The following is a 13,906-nucleotide window of genomic DNA, read 5'->3' as shown; positions in this document are numbered from 1 at the left end:
GTTTATTTTGGATCACACTAGCCTGCTTATCATTGCTACTCTGCTTCTGACTGGCTAATAGTCCTTACCTAGGTATTGCCCATGTACTACTCCCAACAAAGATGGAATAGAAGTAAAATGCCTCACTGTAGCTAAAACGAAGCGCTCAACACACAGGGTGTAAAGAGGAGTGGCAGAAATATGCAATATGACCAAAATATGGTGTTTTTTGAAAATTAAACCATGTAAACAAATTCTCATACAACCTCTAAATACAATTACGAACCTAAAAATTTGCATAACATGAGATATTTAAGGATGGCTCAATACAGGTCGGGGGTTCACCAAAATCTCCCTTCGGAGACCATGAATATCCAGTACTTGAGGAGACAGCTGCTGTTTTGCTCAATGGACCAACTGACAGCGCCATGCTTAAGCCCAATTGTCGATGGGTTCACCTTGCCCTGTGGAACGTATCGGAAGGCCGCCAACAACACATGTTTGTTGTACCACTAAAGTGTGGCATGGTGTAACAAAAACCCATCCAAGAGGTGGATGTCCATGGGGGATTGGTTGGACCAGCATGAAAACTAAGTAAAGCAAGTGTGGAGAGCTCCCAGGGCCCATAGTTAAAGGGGCCTAGCTTGTGCAAGGGTTTATTTTTTGCTGTTTACAGTTTTGTATGTAGTCAGTCAATGTCATCCGTGTTTTTGTGTTTCTTAAACATTTCTTTTCTTTAGTTAATTATTGTTTGGGGTCAGGCTTGCACTGTCAATATGGCTGCGTGAGATGAACATTACAATCCTGTGAATATATACATCTGAACTGCAAACTGGATATTCCTCTCAGTTTTTTTGCCTTTGCCTCGGCAAACCTTACACCCAATAGCAACATGGTCTGATTAATTTAGTCAACTGTAAGATAGGATACAGGGTCCTCTGGCGCATGGGTTCCAAACGTTTTTTGCACAGTGTAGAGTTTTTATATTAGCAGTGTTGTTGAGGACTCACTGAGGTAAACTATAGCACAGACTGCATGTTAAGATAACTTCTGCAAAAATGGCTTGTAGTAGTCAACGAGTAAAAATTCAGCTTATATATTACTTCACAAATATGTGAAAATACTGTGTTAAAATTACTTCTATTATGGGAATAAAAGCAAGGGATTTAAAGATCAGGAGTGCAGGAGATTCAACAAAGTCAACCACTACTCACCTTTCTCTTGACATCAAAGGCAACGCTTAAGAGAAGAGAGCCGTAGAAGCTAATCTCCAAGATGTAATACCAGTACTGAGACTCCAGCATGGACTGTACAAGAGAGAGACACAGACACAGAGACAGATTTAGAAAGAGGATGGACAGCGTGTAACATGAAGCTGCAGTGAATCTCAGTCACAGACAAAATGTTAGTCCCTCAGGGCTCTGCTACTTGTCTTGACCCCTTTAGCTGGAAGAAAGGAACTGTAGAAGAATCTATTGTTTGCTCATCTCCATTTTTCAAAGGTAAGTGCAGGCTGATAATGAAGCTATCGGATCATATACTCCCATCACAGTATGTTAAACTGGATTGTGTGTTTTCAGGTATATTTTTGGTAAGATCTTCATCTTTTTTGGTCTTCTATGTCCACCAAACAAATAAAGAAAAACTGTTGATGACAGCCAAGATGTTTTTGCTAGAAATTCAGTCTGTAGGGACTTGGCTTGGGAATCGGAGGGTCGTCTGTTCAAGTCACTGTGCGGACCAAGTATGATCTATGAACTGGTAGCTGGAAAGGACGAGTTTACCAACCCCCAACTGGTCTCCTTTGTGGAATGTATCGGTCCTGTTTGTGCATATGTGTGAATCTGAGGACTGTGCGTAAAACATGATATACCACAGACGGTTGTTAAAAAATGTAATTTCTCCAAACAACAAAGCGTCTCTCTATTTCTTAGCCTCGGCTAAGTCTTCTCCCTGCCCTCCATCTTCATTTATACTGCATATTAATGCACAACGCTCTGGTTGCTGTAACAGTAATTTTTTTGTGAAAATCAATAATTTGATATTTGGTACTGGAATATTTTTTATTTCAAGTATTGTACATGGCTACATTTCAAGTCGCATAGGTTACAGAGTAAAAACAAAAAAGTCACAGAAAAATCAGCAGCTGCTGGTGTGTCTGCGGCCACATGAGGGCAGAGCCCCGGAGAGCTTTATGTCCAGAGAGGTGTTTCTCAGCATTCAACTGACATGTTCAAGATACATGTTCAAGGTTTATGTTTACAGAGTGTTTTAAGATTATTTTTGTATTGGCATAGGTAAAATAAAATAAAAACCAAAAAAAATGGCTTATCACTGACTTAAAACACCACTCTGTGAGCATGCTAAGTGACCAAAAACAAATACCCATAGTGTTACGTGGCCAACGTAACAGGTGCATGCTGGGTCTTGCTAAAATACTAACTGCTAATATGCTCATGGTGGAACCTCCAGCCGTGACTTAACTTTTACCTTCAGCGAGGTGTATGAGGACTTTTTGCTGTTTATGCCACAGTTGTGACTGCAGAGCCTCATTAAGCTTAACATGTTTAAATGATTGCGTAGTGGGACAGCGAGGCTGAATTGCTGGTTATCTTGTGTTTTGATAATGAATGAGAAGTGCTTTTTAACATAGTACTTGTGGCAGGTACTACAGAGCATGACAGATTACAAAACAATTTCCTCCAGGAGGGACACTGCTGATGCCTCTCTGGCCGAAGATATCAGTTTCTTCTATGCCTGCTTTGAGGCTAACACACTAGCAGCAAACAAGGTTAACATATCCTTTTTCCACTAAGGCAGTTAGAAGGCCTTTTCGGAGCCGGTGCCTACTCTTAAACCAGTTGTTTGCGTTTCAACAGCCAATACTCTCCTCTCGTTAGGAAAACTGGTTCCAGAGTGGCACGTCGTGGGTTGGGGTCGGATTATTGTGACCAATTTACACTTTGTAAGCACTATTTTTTTAAAACAGTAAGGACATGAAAGCACAGAAGTGGTTTGTGTAGGAGCCAAACTGCCACCGTGCATATTGTGGTCCTCGACAGAAGCTTAAATGGGGTACAGGGACCAAAAGACCTCAGGGAAGTATTATTCTTTTTGTACTAGACTCAGTACTCTTTAACCTGTAGCCTATCATCGATAATATTATATCAGGGAGAAACTGTTCCCTTTCAGTGTAAAGCACATTTTAATTGTCTGTCTTCATTTCCATTAATCACATGTGAGGTTGAAAAACTGTGTCAGGTATAAACTGTAGTTTAACTGATTCTGTATGATGGGAGATTTTGTAATAAACATTTTCACATATGGACAAATGGGGCTCATTGAGTTTGTTCTAGTATCTAGTATAAAAATTAAAATTGACCAGAAGTACAAGTTGTCCACATCAATGCCTGAAGGATTAAGTAACATGTGTTAATCCAAATGTTTTATAGACATCATTCAATTAGATATTCTGATGTTAATATGATGATTATGTGTTTAAAATTGTACAACCTGGTTTTGAAAACCTGTCCACACTTCCCGAGTGTCATGAAACCATTCTTTCTACAAAAATACAGGGGGAGAAAAGTTGTATTTGAAATTTAGAGGGGTAGAGCTTTAATTAACACCAACAAGGCTGGCAGTAGTAACTTTAACATTTAACCATGGATAACGCAAGTTGCTTTTGTCAGTACTATTTTTTCTGGCTGAGATAGACTCATGTTCCAAGCTACTCACATCGTACAGTGCTACTATTCCTCCGATGAACGCCAACAGTAGAAGACAAACCTCCAGCTGTAGGAAAAGGAAGGGACTTATTTATATTTCTTATTACACACATACACACACACACACACACACACACACACACACACACACACACACACACACACACACACACACACACACACCCACACCCACACACACAGAGTAGTGACCTGCCTCTCTGAACTTCTTTAGGACCCCAGGAAGGTCCTGACTGCGTCTTCTTCTGAACCAGCGTTCAACTTGTCTCACTGACAAACTGCTTTTCTTAGACAGCCCATCAATGTCTTTCTGAAAGTACATACATACACACACACACACACACACACACCACACACAACCCACACATACAAGGAGAGGGATTAAAATGTGTGTAATTTAGATGTTCGGTATTTAGTTGTGTTTTTGGTATTTGCAGAGTTTTTTGTAAATATATATTTGTGTATATGTTCAGATTGGTGAATAAATTTTGTCTATTTGCATAATGTGCTTTCCTAACTTGCAGTGCTCTCAGAAGCCACTGTACAGGACTTATATTTGAGTGGGGCAAGGACCACACCACAACAATTTGTCATTTAAAGGTTTAATGAAAAGTATTGGATGTTAAGGACAGATGAATGGATTCAAGGGCGAGGTGTCAAGGAGAGGAAAAATGTATGTTTGGCTGTTCTGGGAGGACATACTGAAGACCGGAATGCTGTGGGGGCTTTGTCTCAGGTGTGTTCCCACCCGAGCTGATGACAAGCCCCCCAAACGGTACATACAATGAGATATGTGAAAGGTATGCACCAAATGGAATAGAAAGGGTTAAAGGAGATGGAGTATAAAGGATGTGGGTATGGATGAGTTAGAATGGAAATGAATTAAGGGAAAGGAAGGGTGGGTCAGAAATCGGAGACAAACAGAGTAGAACAGATTGACAAGGTATAATAATGGCTCTGCTCCCAAACCTTAAAAAGTGAACTAATATCTATATTTCACTACACCACAACATTATGTAATTTAAATGTTTAATGACAATTCAGGAGGTACTGGATGTGAGGACAGAAGAGGGGATGTAAAGTGGAGGGTCAAGGGTCACAGGGAATGAATTGAGCCGCTCCGCTCTGCCATTATTGAAGCAGCCTGTGAAAACCCAGAGTAAGGCTGGTCTGGGAGGACATTCTAAAGAATGGGGGGGTTCCGTCTCTGATGCTTCACTTTTTTTTTTCACTTTTAAAAATGGTAGTGTTTGTTCAAGTTTGAGGTGATGCTGTTATGCTTTTGGGCGCCAACTGTCTGTCTGTCGTTGGTAAATCTGAGACAAACACAGCAGGATGGTTGACCACGTAAAGGTTGAAAGGTGATTGGATGTTTGGTCAAGACGTGTTTTGTTGTCATCCTGTCAAATTGAAAATCAACACTTTTGTTGATGCTTTTTATTGATGTTTTTTACTTTTTCTTACTTTTGATGCTTTTTTGAATGTCACTATGTTTTCAACACTACATAACACTAACTTATTAGCTTTTGTCTTACAGTTATTTTTGGAATTTATGGTCAATAAGCCTCATTTAGAGGAAATTATAAACTAATGTTTGAGTTAGAAAAGCAGAAATTAGGAATTATTTAGACTAAAATTAGAGGAATGTATGTTGATGGATAATCACAGACTGGAATATATTTCAAAAACACTTTAATTTTTTTTAACTGCAATGAAATTGAATAACACCCCAAAATTAATAAAAGTAGAGATTTGTACTTGCCAAAGAGCGTTGTGTGGAATCAGTCATGTTATTTTGGGTGATTAAAAAGAACATTGATATAGGAAAATGGGTCAAATGACCCAAGGACAACATGAGGGTTAACTTAATTTGTTTACCTGAGCAGGATTTCTACACTGAGTAATGTAGTAATGTTCCAAGATGGGGTTGTCCCCTGCTTTCAGATGGACTCTTTGCTTGATCCCAACAGAGACAGCAATTGGTGTTGCTATCCACCTGGAACACAGTTGACACACATGGGGTTCAGTTCTAAAAATTTGAATAGCTGACAGTACAAGATGGATGAGATGTAGCAAAAACGGCGTGAAATATATTGTGGTTTAACTGGCTAAGTTGGCAAACTTTAGCTTGCTTTGCTAACACAGATAAATTGCTAGCTAGCTAACGTAGCAAAATACTGCATTGAGTAAATAACGTCAGCAAATTCATCCAGACTCCTGGGGCTGATCTGGTTGTTAAATTGGCTAGCTTGCCATTTACAAATTACTTCATCAGATAACAAACCAAACAAATTACTTCATTAGTTAACAAAGCAACCATATCCATAGCTGGCTAACCTTAGGTTGCTTGCTCGCTAACGTCATCGGTAGCACAATTCTATCTGAGTGGATGTTAGTTGGCTAGCTAGCCAAATCACTTCACCAGTTAACTTGACTCATGACAATAAATTATGCATTATGACAAATGTTGTTGATTTTTGTCAACAATAAATAAGGTAATGAACAGCAAAGGTGTATGATTGCTTTATAGCAAAGAGGCAGGGGCAGCCAACTAGCAAAGGTTAGTCAGCTAGCTGTAACTTAGCTACTATTGATCTGCTGTTGGTTGCTTGTTATCATAAAATAAAAAGTAAAAATAATTTAAAAGGAGTTATAGACAGCATTGAGCCAATGTAAATAAATTAAAATTAAAAATACCCAGGATGCCTGCCCCTACAGAGTGCAAGCTTGTGCATGAGCAACAGCATTCTGAGTTTTTTTTTCTTTTTTAAAAGATTTTATTATGGCTTGTATTGCCTTTACTTATAGGACAGATGAAATCAGTTAAGTAGGATTGAGAGGGGGATGACATGACATGCAGCAAAGGACCGCAGGTCGGAACTGAAACCGCGGCCACTGCGGCTAGGACTGAGCCTCTGTTCATGGGGCGCACAATCAACCAGGTGAGCTACCCAGGCGCAGAGATGGCAAAAGTACTCGCTTCCTGTACTCAAGTAGAAGTACAGATACTTCTGTTAAAAAATACTCTGGTAAAAAGTACAAGTACTGCTTTAACTTCTTTCTTCAAGTAAAAGTAATACAGTACAGGCTTTGAAATTTACTTAAAGTATAAAAGCAAAAGTAGCCTTGCGAATGACAACCATTGTTTATGCAAAGCTCCTTGGGACACACATGTTACTAGAGTACACGCTAAGAAACTTCAGTGGACGTGGAAAAAAGGCTCTTTACATGCCGTTGCCTACATTTTAAAATAGATGTCTGCCAATAGGCCTAAAACTTCACATATACGATTATTGTGACAGAGACTCCAGGTTAGTAAGATTCTGACTGAGCAGCAAGATATGAATTCAGTTGTGATTCTGTGAGAATTCACAGATCTAGTTTCTCTTATTTAATCTTCCCCTTAACATTTAAAGGAATCGACATGTATGTGTGCGTGCTCAAATATGGCTTTTAGAATTAAAATAAATGTTAAAATATGAATAACTAAACAGACATTAATTAAGAAGTTCTGCAGCACATTGACCATGAGTCATTCTTGATGCCTACTATCTCAAACATCTCTCTCAGATAAGGCCGAGGATGATGGGAATGTCTTGCTGCTTGTCTGCTGAATCTCTGTGAGCTCTGTTTTCTTAGTTTTCAATCATGTTCGTCCATACTACTATGTGCTAATGTTAGCACCATCAATCATTCATTAGATTGAATATGGTATTGATGACGCAAACAATAATAACTTCAGTGAAATGATTGTAAACTTGTTAGCGAGGACTAGATTAGGACTGTATTCAAAGCTGATTCTGGTTTCCAACTTGGCCCCAGGTGTGTCTGTTAAACACAGACAGAGACAACTTCTCTCTGTTTATGCTTTATTACAATCAAGCAACGTGCAACCCAGCTAACAGGTGAAGAACACAAACAACAAAAGCACTAGCTAACTTTCTTTAAATGTGCAAGAACTAGACCAATACAACAACAGGCTTAAAGGAACTGACAACATAAGTCATGCAACTTACAATTCTCAAAGACACACACACAATCTGATTATCCTCCGGACAGCTAGTCTCTTTTTCTTTTCTCTCACTCTTTACTCCGTGTGACGCCCACCCGTGCTATTCTCCAACATTACAACCTCTTGTACAAAACTAAAGTAACGAGCCAATTTTGTAAAATGTAAAGAGTAGAAAGTACCGATAATTGTGTTAAAATGTAAGGAGTAAAAGTAAAAAGTTGGCACAAAAATAAATGGTAAAGTAAAAATATCAGAAAAATCTACTGAAGTATAGTAACAAAGTATTTCTACTTGTGTACTTAATACATAGGGAACCTTTACACTGTAATATACAGTACTGTCTAATCTTTAAACAGAGAGTGATGTGCTGTCGGAACAGTATAACCATACGGGAGAGTGTAGCGCTAACCTTTCAAACAGGTATCTGATGAGTAAGAAGGCAAAGCTGTAGGGGACAGTGACGTAGAGATGTGAGGCTTTGGCATAAACCCGGCCCTCCCTGTCCTCCAGGTCAGCCCATGTCAGGTTCACAGGCAGCCAGATTCTTTCCCACCAGAACCACTCATACAGCGTGTCAAACATCCCTCCACCCTAACAGAGCCAGGTCACACAAACACAAGAAGTTACGTTAGTGGTAACTATGATATGCAATATACTCACGCAGCTCTGTCTGCAGCTAATATCTAGGACAGGGCTATGTTATGATAGACAATTCACAAGAAATTGCCCAGAAACATAGAAGTGATTAACTGATCCAAAATCCGAGGAATGAGCTATTTAACACTACTGCTGGTGAAGATATTCCAGTAAAGTACCAAGAAGAATACAATCTCGGAATCACTTCTAAAAATGAACTCTTGTGTTTCATAACAAAGATACTGGTCTTTACTTGTCCTTTGAGTGTTGTGTGTTTAGTGCTTCAAGTGACATTAAAGGAGAGTCTAGTCAAACTACTTGTCATTCAACCTTGCAAAGGTTACCCAGCAGTACAGGTCCTTGAGAGTGTCCAACATCTTTAACTCCCACAACTAATCTTAACCCAAACCTTTTGATTTCCTTCTACAAACCTCTGATAAATTTACATCAGAATAGAAAGCAAACCACTTCAAATCACTAATTGCACTCCAAGGTCACAGGAAAACAGAAGCTTACCTTTCCACTGTCAGTGCTGTCAGAGAGAGCAGGTGAGGGCCGCTGTTTCCACGCCAGCTGAGGGCTGTGCTTGCTGTGGGAAATGACCACAGATGGTAAAGTCCTCTCTTCCCCCGTTATGACAAGCAGCCAGCCACTCTCTCTTTGTTTGACATTCTTAAGGGTCACACCCAGCCCAGCTACAATTACCTGGGAAGGTTTTTTCCTCCCCTCCGGAAAGCAGAGGTAGGTTTACGGATTGCCAAAACACACACACAGCTTTTTTTCCCCGCCCTCGAGGGATCTAATAACCTTGTTTGTACTGTGCTTCGGATAAAGAACAAAAGCAGGTTCTCCCACAAAACAAACCTTCAAGAGACAGAGGAGGCAACTGGGAAATTGTACTGCCTTTTACAAAATGTCAATTGATAAGCTTGGCTCCTATGAACTGCATGTTTCATTTATAAGTAATGATACTTTTTATCACATTTCGGCTGTTTTCTGCACTTACACATGAACTGACCCTTCAGAGCCTTAAACCAGTTCAGCTGCTTTTAACGCCATCTGATTCATCATTTGACACTAAGTTTTAGCTGTTGCAATCCATTTGACATTTTTAACCTCCTTTCATCACTTACTCACCATGTGATGCTTCTGCTTTCATCGTTTACACTTTAGCTGACACTACAACTGCTGTTACTGCTTATACTTCAAATAATCTGTTTACAGTTTTTACAGTTGAACTGGCACTTCAACTTCATCCACCTTGCATCAAATGACAAGCTGTGTCAGCACTTCCGTTTTATCTCTTACTTCATCTTTTATCCTCCTTCTTTTTTATTTATTTAGAACAGCTGAAGAGAGACATGAAACAGGGGAAAGAGAGAGGAGACGACATGCAGTAAAGGGCCTCGGGCAAGAACTGAGACTAAAGGGTTCTCTACCAGGTGAGCTATAGGCTGCCTCCATCTTTTTTCTTTGCTTCAAGTTTAGGTAAAATTTTAGTCTGGATCAACAGAATTGTCCATTTCCAGGATTATTGCCTGCGCCGCATGTGCCTCACCTTCCGCTACTTGTGTTGCCGTTCTTAAACTCTGTTCGCTTCGGGAAAGCTACACGTTGAAAATGGCAAATGGACTTTGTTCTTTCAGGAAATGATTGAAAAGATTTATAAATAACTTAAATAAATGCAAACCAATTGTTTTTACTCCTATGTATGTATAAATGCAGGTGGTGTGTAGCCAGACCTTACTCCACAGTGCTGCGGAGATAGGTCTGGCAATCCAAGACTAGGTACATTAGAACTTCCCTTAATACATTCAGGTTTCACTGCAATACAGAGACATTTCAAAAGCTCCAAATACAATATTGAAATACAGTATTTTTCTTTGGCAAACATGTTTTCATCAGAAGATTTGGCTTTTGTAGATTATAACATGTGGTTTAGGATCATGTAATTTCCAGAATGCTCTTATAGACTGACATCAGTTTCAAACAGTGGGTGTGTGCACTACCAGAGCAAACATTGTACTAGTACTATAAGTCAAGCTAAACCAATAGAGGCCTTTGATGACACTCCTTACTAATGATTAACATGACAGCATCATGGAAAAGTACCTGGAGTGTTCGTATTAGGATGAAACAAAACACTTTCAGCCATAAAGTTTGAGTTAAAAAACTACAATTGTTCTCGTTCATGTTGTTGTATTTATTATTAATTTGATACTCAGATATACTTCAATACATTCGGATACAGACATGTGACAAAAAAGGAAAGTCCAGCTTAAAGTGAATTAGTATGGTGTTGTTCCACCAAAAACCTTTGTTTTCTAGGATGGTGGTGCTGCTAAATCAGTCTCTCAATTAATATCTCCATTCATCACCTTGGGCCAGAGCAAGATGACACAATGGCCTGAGAGCACTGCAAAAAAGCATACAAAAAGACAAGCAAATTAGGAAGACAGTTTTCCTGGTCGTCTGTGGTAATATCACATTTCTGTATTTGGTTGTGTTTTCTAAATTTGCTGTGTTGTTTCTTGAAATCTGACACATCACCAAGAAACAGGGACAGTTATTTACAATTCACAAGAAACAAGAGTACTTGATTTCTTTACCTGGGGTGAGGACTCCTTCCCCACCCTGAGTAGGCATTCCATCGGTTATGAGAACCATGGCCTCAGATTTAGAGGTGCTGATCCTCGTACCAGACACTTCACACTCGGCTGCGAACCGATCCAGTGAGTGCTGAAGGTCACACACCGATGATGCCATCAGGACCACATCATCTGCAAAAAGCAGCGATGATATCCCAGCTCACTGAACCACAACCCCTCCCCAACAAGACACCTACACCTCGATATCCTGTCCATGGAACAAGTCTGACTTACTGCAGAGAACCGGGACACAGTTTGCACTTTGGATTTACAGGGATTGGTAAACCCTGAAAAGGGACTTCATGGTGCTGCAGCACCTCCCGCAGTATCTCCTGGGGGACCCGGTCATATACCTTCTCCAGATCCACAAAACACATGTAGACTAGATGGATCCTTGCAGGAATGAAGAGCTGGTTCATGGTTCCATGACCAGGACAGAATCCACTTTGTTCCTCTCAAATCCAAGGTTTGACTATTACTATTTGACCAGGGAGGCTGACAAGTGTGATAATGTAATTGTTACACACTCTGGTCCCCTTTTTTTGGAAGAGGGGAACCACCACCAAAGTCTTTTACTTCTTGGGCACTGTCCCATGCTTCCACGCAACACTGAATATGAGTGTCATCCATGACAGGATCAGCCCCGGGAACCCCAGCCACATGTCTTTGTTCCTGACAAAGCCTTTCCACTCTGGAGAAACCTCATGAGGCCATTCCCTGGGCAGAGAGCAGAGGGACTTTAACTACCGTCTCATACAGTGGAGGATGTACAGGCAGGTACTGTTGAAGTCTATCCCGAAGTTGCAGAGAAGTGTGTGAAGGTTATCTACGGTACGTTCTCCATAACTTCCTGTGCAGAAAAACCCAGACAAGAGCAGTAAGAGGGAGCATCCAGGATTATGAAGTGAAGCCCAACAACTTAGCAAGAGAGGCCATCAGGGTTAGGGAGACCTTCACACCATTCTTCTGTGGAGAGGGAACTGTCACATGGTAAGACACTGTGTAGTACACAAGCAACATTGAGTACACATAACATTATGGAAAGGGTCCCTACAGAGTTTGACCTTTTTGAGTAAAATCCTTTTTGTTTAACAAGAAATAGCTTGGAAATTGGCATTGCATTGCATTTTAAATATACAATTCTTTCAGTGTGTATAAAGCCAGCATATTTTCAAAAGTACATAGTTAAATTAAAGGTTTATTTCAACCAAACCAGATGGTAATTGTTGGAACAGTTTGGAACAACCCTTTCCATAATGTGTCAGACACTTATAAAAAAACAAATGCAATTGCCCAATAACATAAATTGCAGCTTGTTTTGCTTTTGCCAAACGTTGCAGTCTTGCTTACCAATTTCAAAGATTGTTGTCACTTGGACACAAAAATGCCATTTGAAATACATGTAAACAGTTCTTTGATTTATAAGATATAACAATTTTACATTAGTTTTAAACTGGGAGAAAAACTAATGGGGAATTGTGCCACCTGGTAGTTTTTGTTCTTTAAATGCAAATGTCTCACTTTCTGCTTTTTAAATGGTTACATGATTACATGTTGAGACAAAAACATGCATCAATAGCATTTTACATTTTAATTTAGATAAAAGGATGAACATAAAACCATTTGTAAATTGAAGATACATGATCATATAAACTTGATACTGACAAAATATCTATCTCATGACATAAAGTAGGGCAAAAAAGGTTGTCACCTTTGTGGATCAACAAAATTTTAAAATAAAGACACATTGAGTTGTGTAGTAGCAGTCTATTGGGACTTGGCTTGGGAACTGGAGGGTCGCCGGTTCAAGTCCATCGACCATCAAAAGTGTGGACTGATAGCTGGAGAGGTGCCAGTTCATCTCCTGGTTTGTACCCTTGAGCAAGGCACCGAACCCCCAACTGCTAGGGGGGCCTGTATAGGTTATGTGCATGTGTGTGTATTTCAGGGCTGTGTGTAACTGTTACAACAGTGGGAAAAAATGTGATTTCCCCTTATGGGATTAATAAAGGCATGTCTTCTTGATGAAAGTTTACATGGAAATAAAGGGCTGTGGAGGTGGATGTGGCCGGTGGCGAGCCTTCTCACTCCCTGCACTTCTCTTCTTCGGCCTCTGTCTCCCTGTATTAAAAAGAGAAACCCAATATTGTGTTAATGACTCCATTCTACCAATGCAAAAGTTTGTAAAGTCAATATTTGTAAAACTTTTGAAATCAGGAGACAGACAAAGACATGAATCCAACATAAAAGGTAATAAAAACAGTATAAATATAAACTGTGCTTTGCTGACACCCTGTGGTAAGGTGAAAATACAATTTAGTTTCAGGTATTTTCAAATATTTGTTGTCAATTGTTTTTGCAAAAAAATAGCTATGAGAAGAAATGTCTCAGACAAAACACAACTACATACAGATATAAATTTAAGGAAAAAACCTAAATAAAAAAAAAGTGGCGAAAAATCAAATGCAGATACTTTTGAGGGCTCACTGAAAGGTTTGGTGAGCATGAAAATGATATGATAGACATCCGTCCGGTGGGCATGGCTTTTTTCAGTGATTAAGGCATGTACTTTAAATATAAATAAGGTGCCAGTGTGCCTTAAAAGCATCAAAGTGAATGAATGGTGAATGAAAAGAAAACGTCCCTGCGGTCTCTCTAAACCTCTGTTGAAAAGTTTCCACAGTTGATGTGCTCCATTTTCCTCATCAATTGTGGAGGATTGATATACGGTATATATAATTGTTGTGGTTTGGGGTTTTTGTTGGGTTTGTTTTCCCGTTTCTGCCTCCCTGTGAATGTCTCAGTGTTTTCCCAGGTCCTGTGTGCTGTGTCCTGTTCCGTCCCCCGGTAAGCGTCTGTGTGTTTCACTTCCTGTTTTATTGTGA

The 13,906-nt window shown here is 39.7% G+C and overlaps 1 protein-coding gene across 1 annotated transcript; it reads right to left on the bottom strand.

Moving 5' to 3' along the window:
• Positions 1–320: 320 nt before the first annotated feature.
• Positions 321–9,058, bottom strand: LOC116684187 (ceramide synthase 2). Its single transcript, XM_032510065.1, has 7 exons — positions 8,890–9,058; positions 8,147–8,328; positions 5,604–5,721; positions 3,922–4,035; positions 3,718–3,774; positions 1,194–1,286; positions 321–491 (listed from the first exon to the last, which is right to left on the bottom strand). The coding sequence occupies exons 2-7, from the start codon at positions 8,317–8,319 to the stop codon at positions 321–323; spliced, it is 726 nt and encodes a 241-aa protein (XP_032365956.1). The 5' UTR covers positions 8,320–8,328; positions 8,890–9,058.
• Between the last annotated feature and the right edge of the window lie 4,848 nt (positions 9,059–13,906).

The sequence above is a fragment of the Etheostoma spectabile genome, unplaced genomic scaffold (genome assembly GCF_008692095.1).
Source record: "Etheostoma spectabile isolate EspeVRDwgs_2016 unplaced genomic scaffold, UIUC_Espe_1.0 scaffold00019246, whole genome shotgun sequence".
NCBI lineage: Eukaryota > Metazoa > Chordata > Actinopteri > Perciformes > Percidae > Etheostoma > Etheostoma spectabile.
Note: the sequence above shows the minus strand (reverse complement) of the source record. Positions and strands in the feature narration are given on the sequence as shown.

Excerpts from the sequence above, each read along its gene's own strand:
- LOC116684187 (XM_032510065.1), bottom strand. The coding sequence starts at position 8,319 with ATGTTTGACACGCTGTATGAGTGGTTCTGGTGGGAAAGAATCTGGCTG. Across the intron at positions 4,036-5,603 it reads AGTGTAGAAATCCTGCTCAG|AAAGACATTGATGGGCTGTC; the intron begins GTAAACAAATTA and ends ATGTACTTTCAG. Across the intron at positions 1,287-3,717 it reads GAATAGTAGCACTGTACGAT|TCCATGCTGGAGTCTCAGTA; the intron begins GTGAGTAGCTTG and ends TCTCTTGTACAG.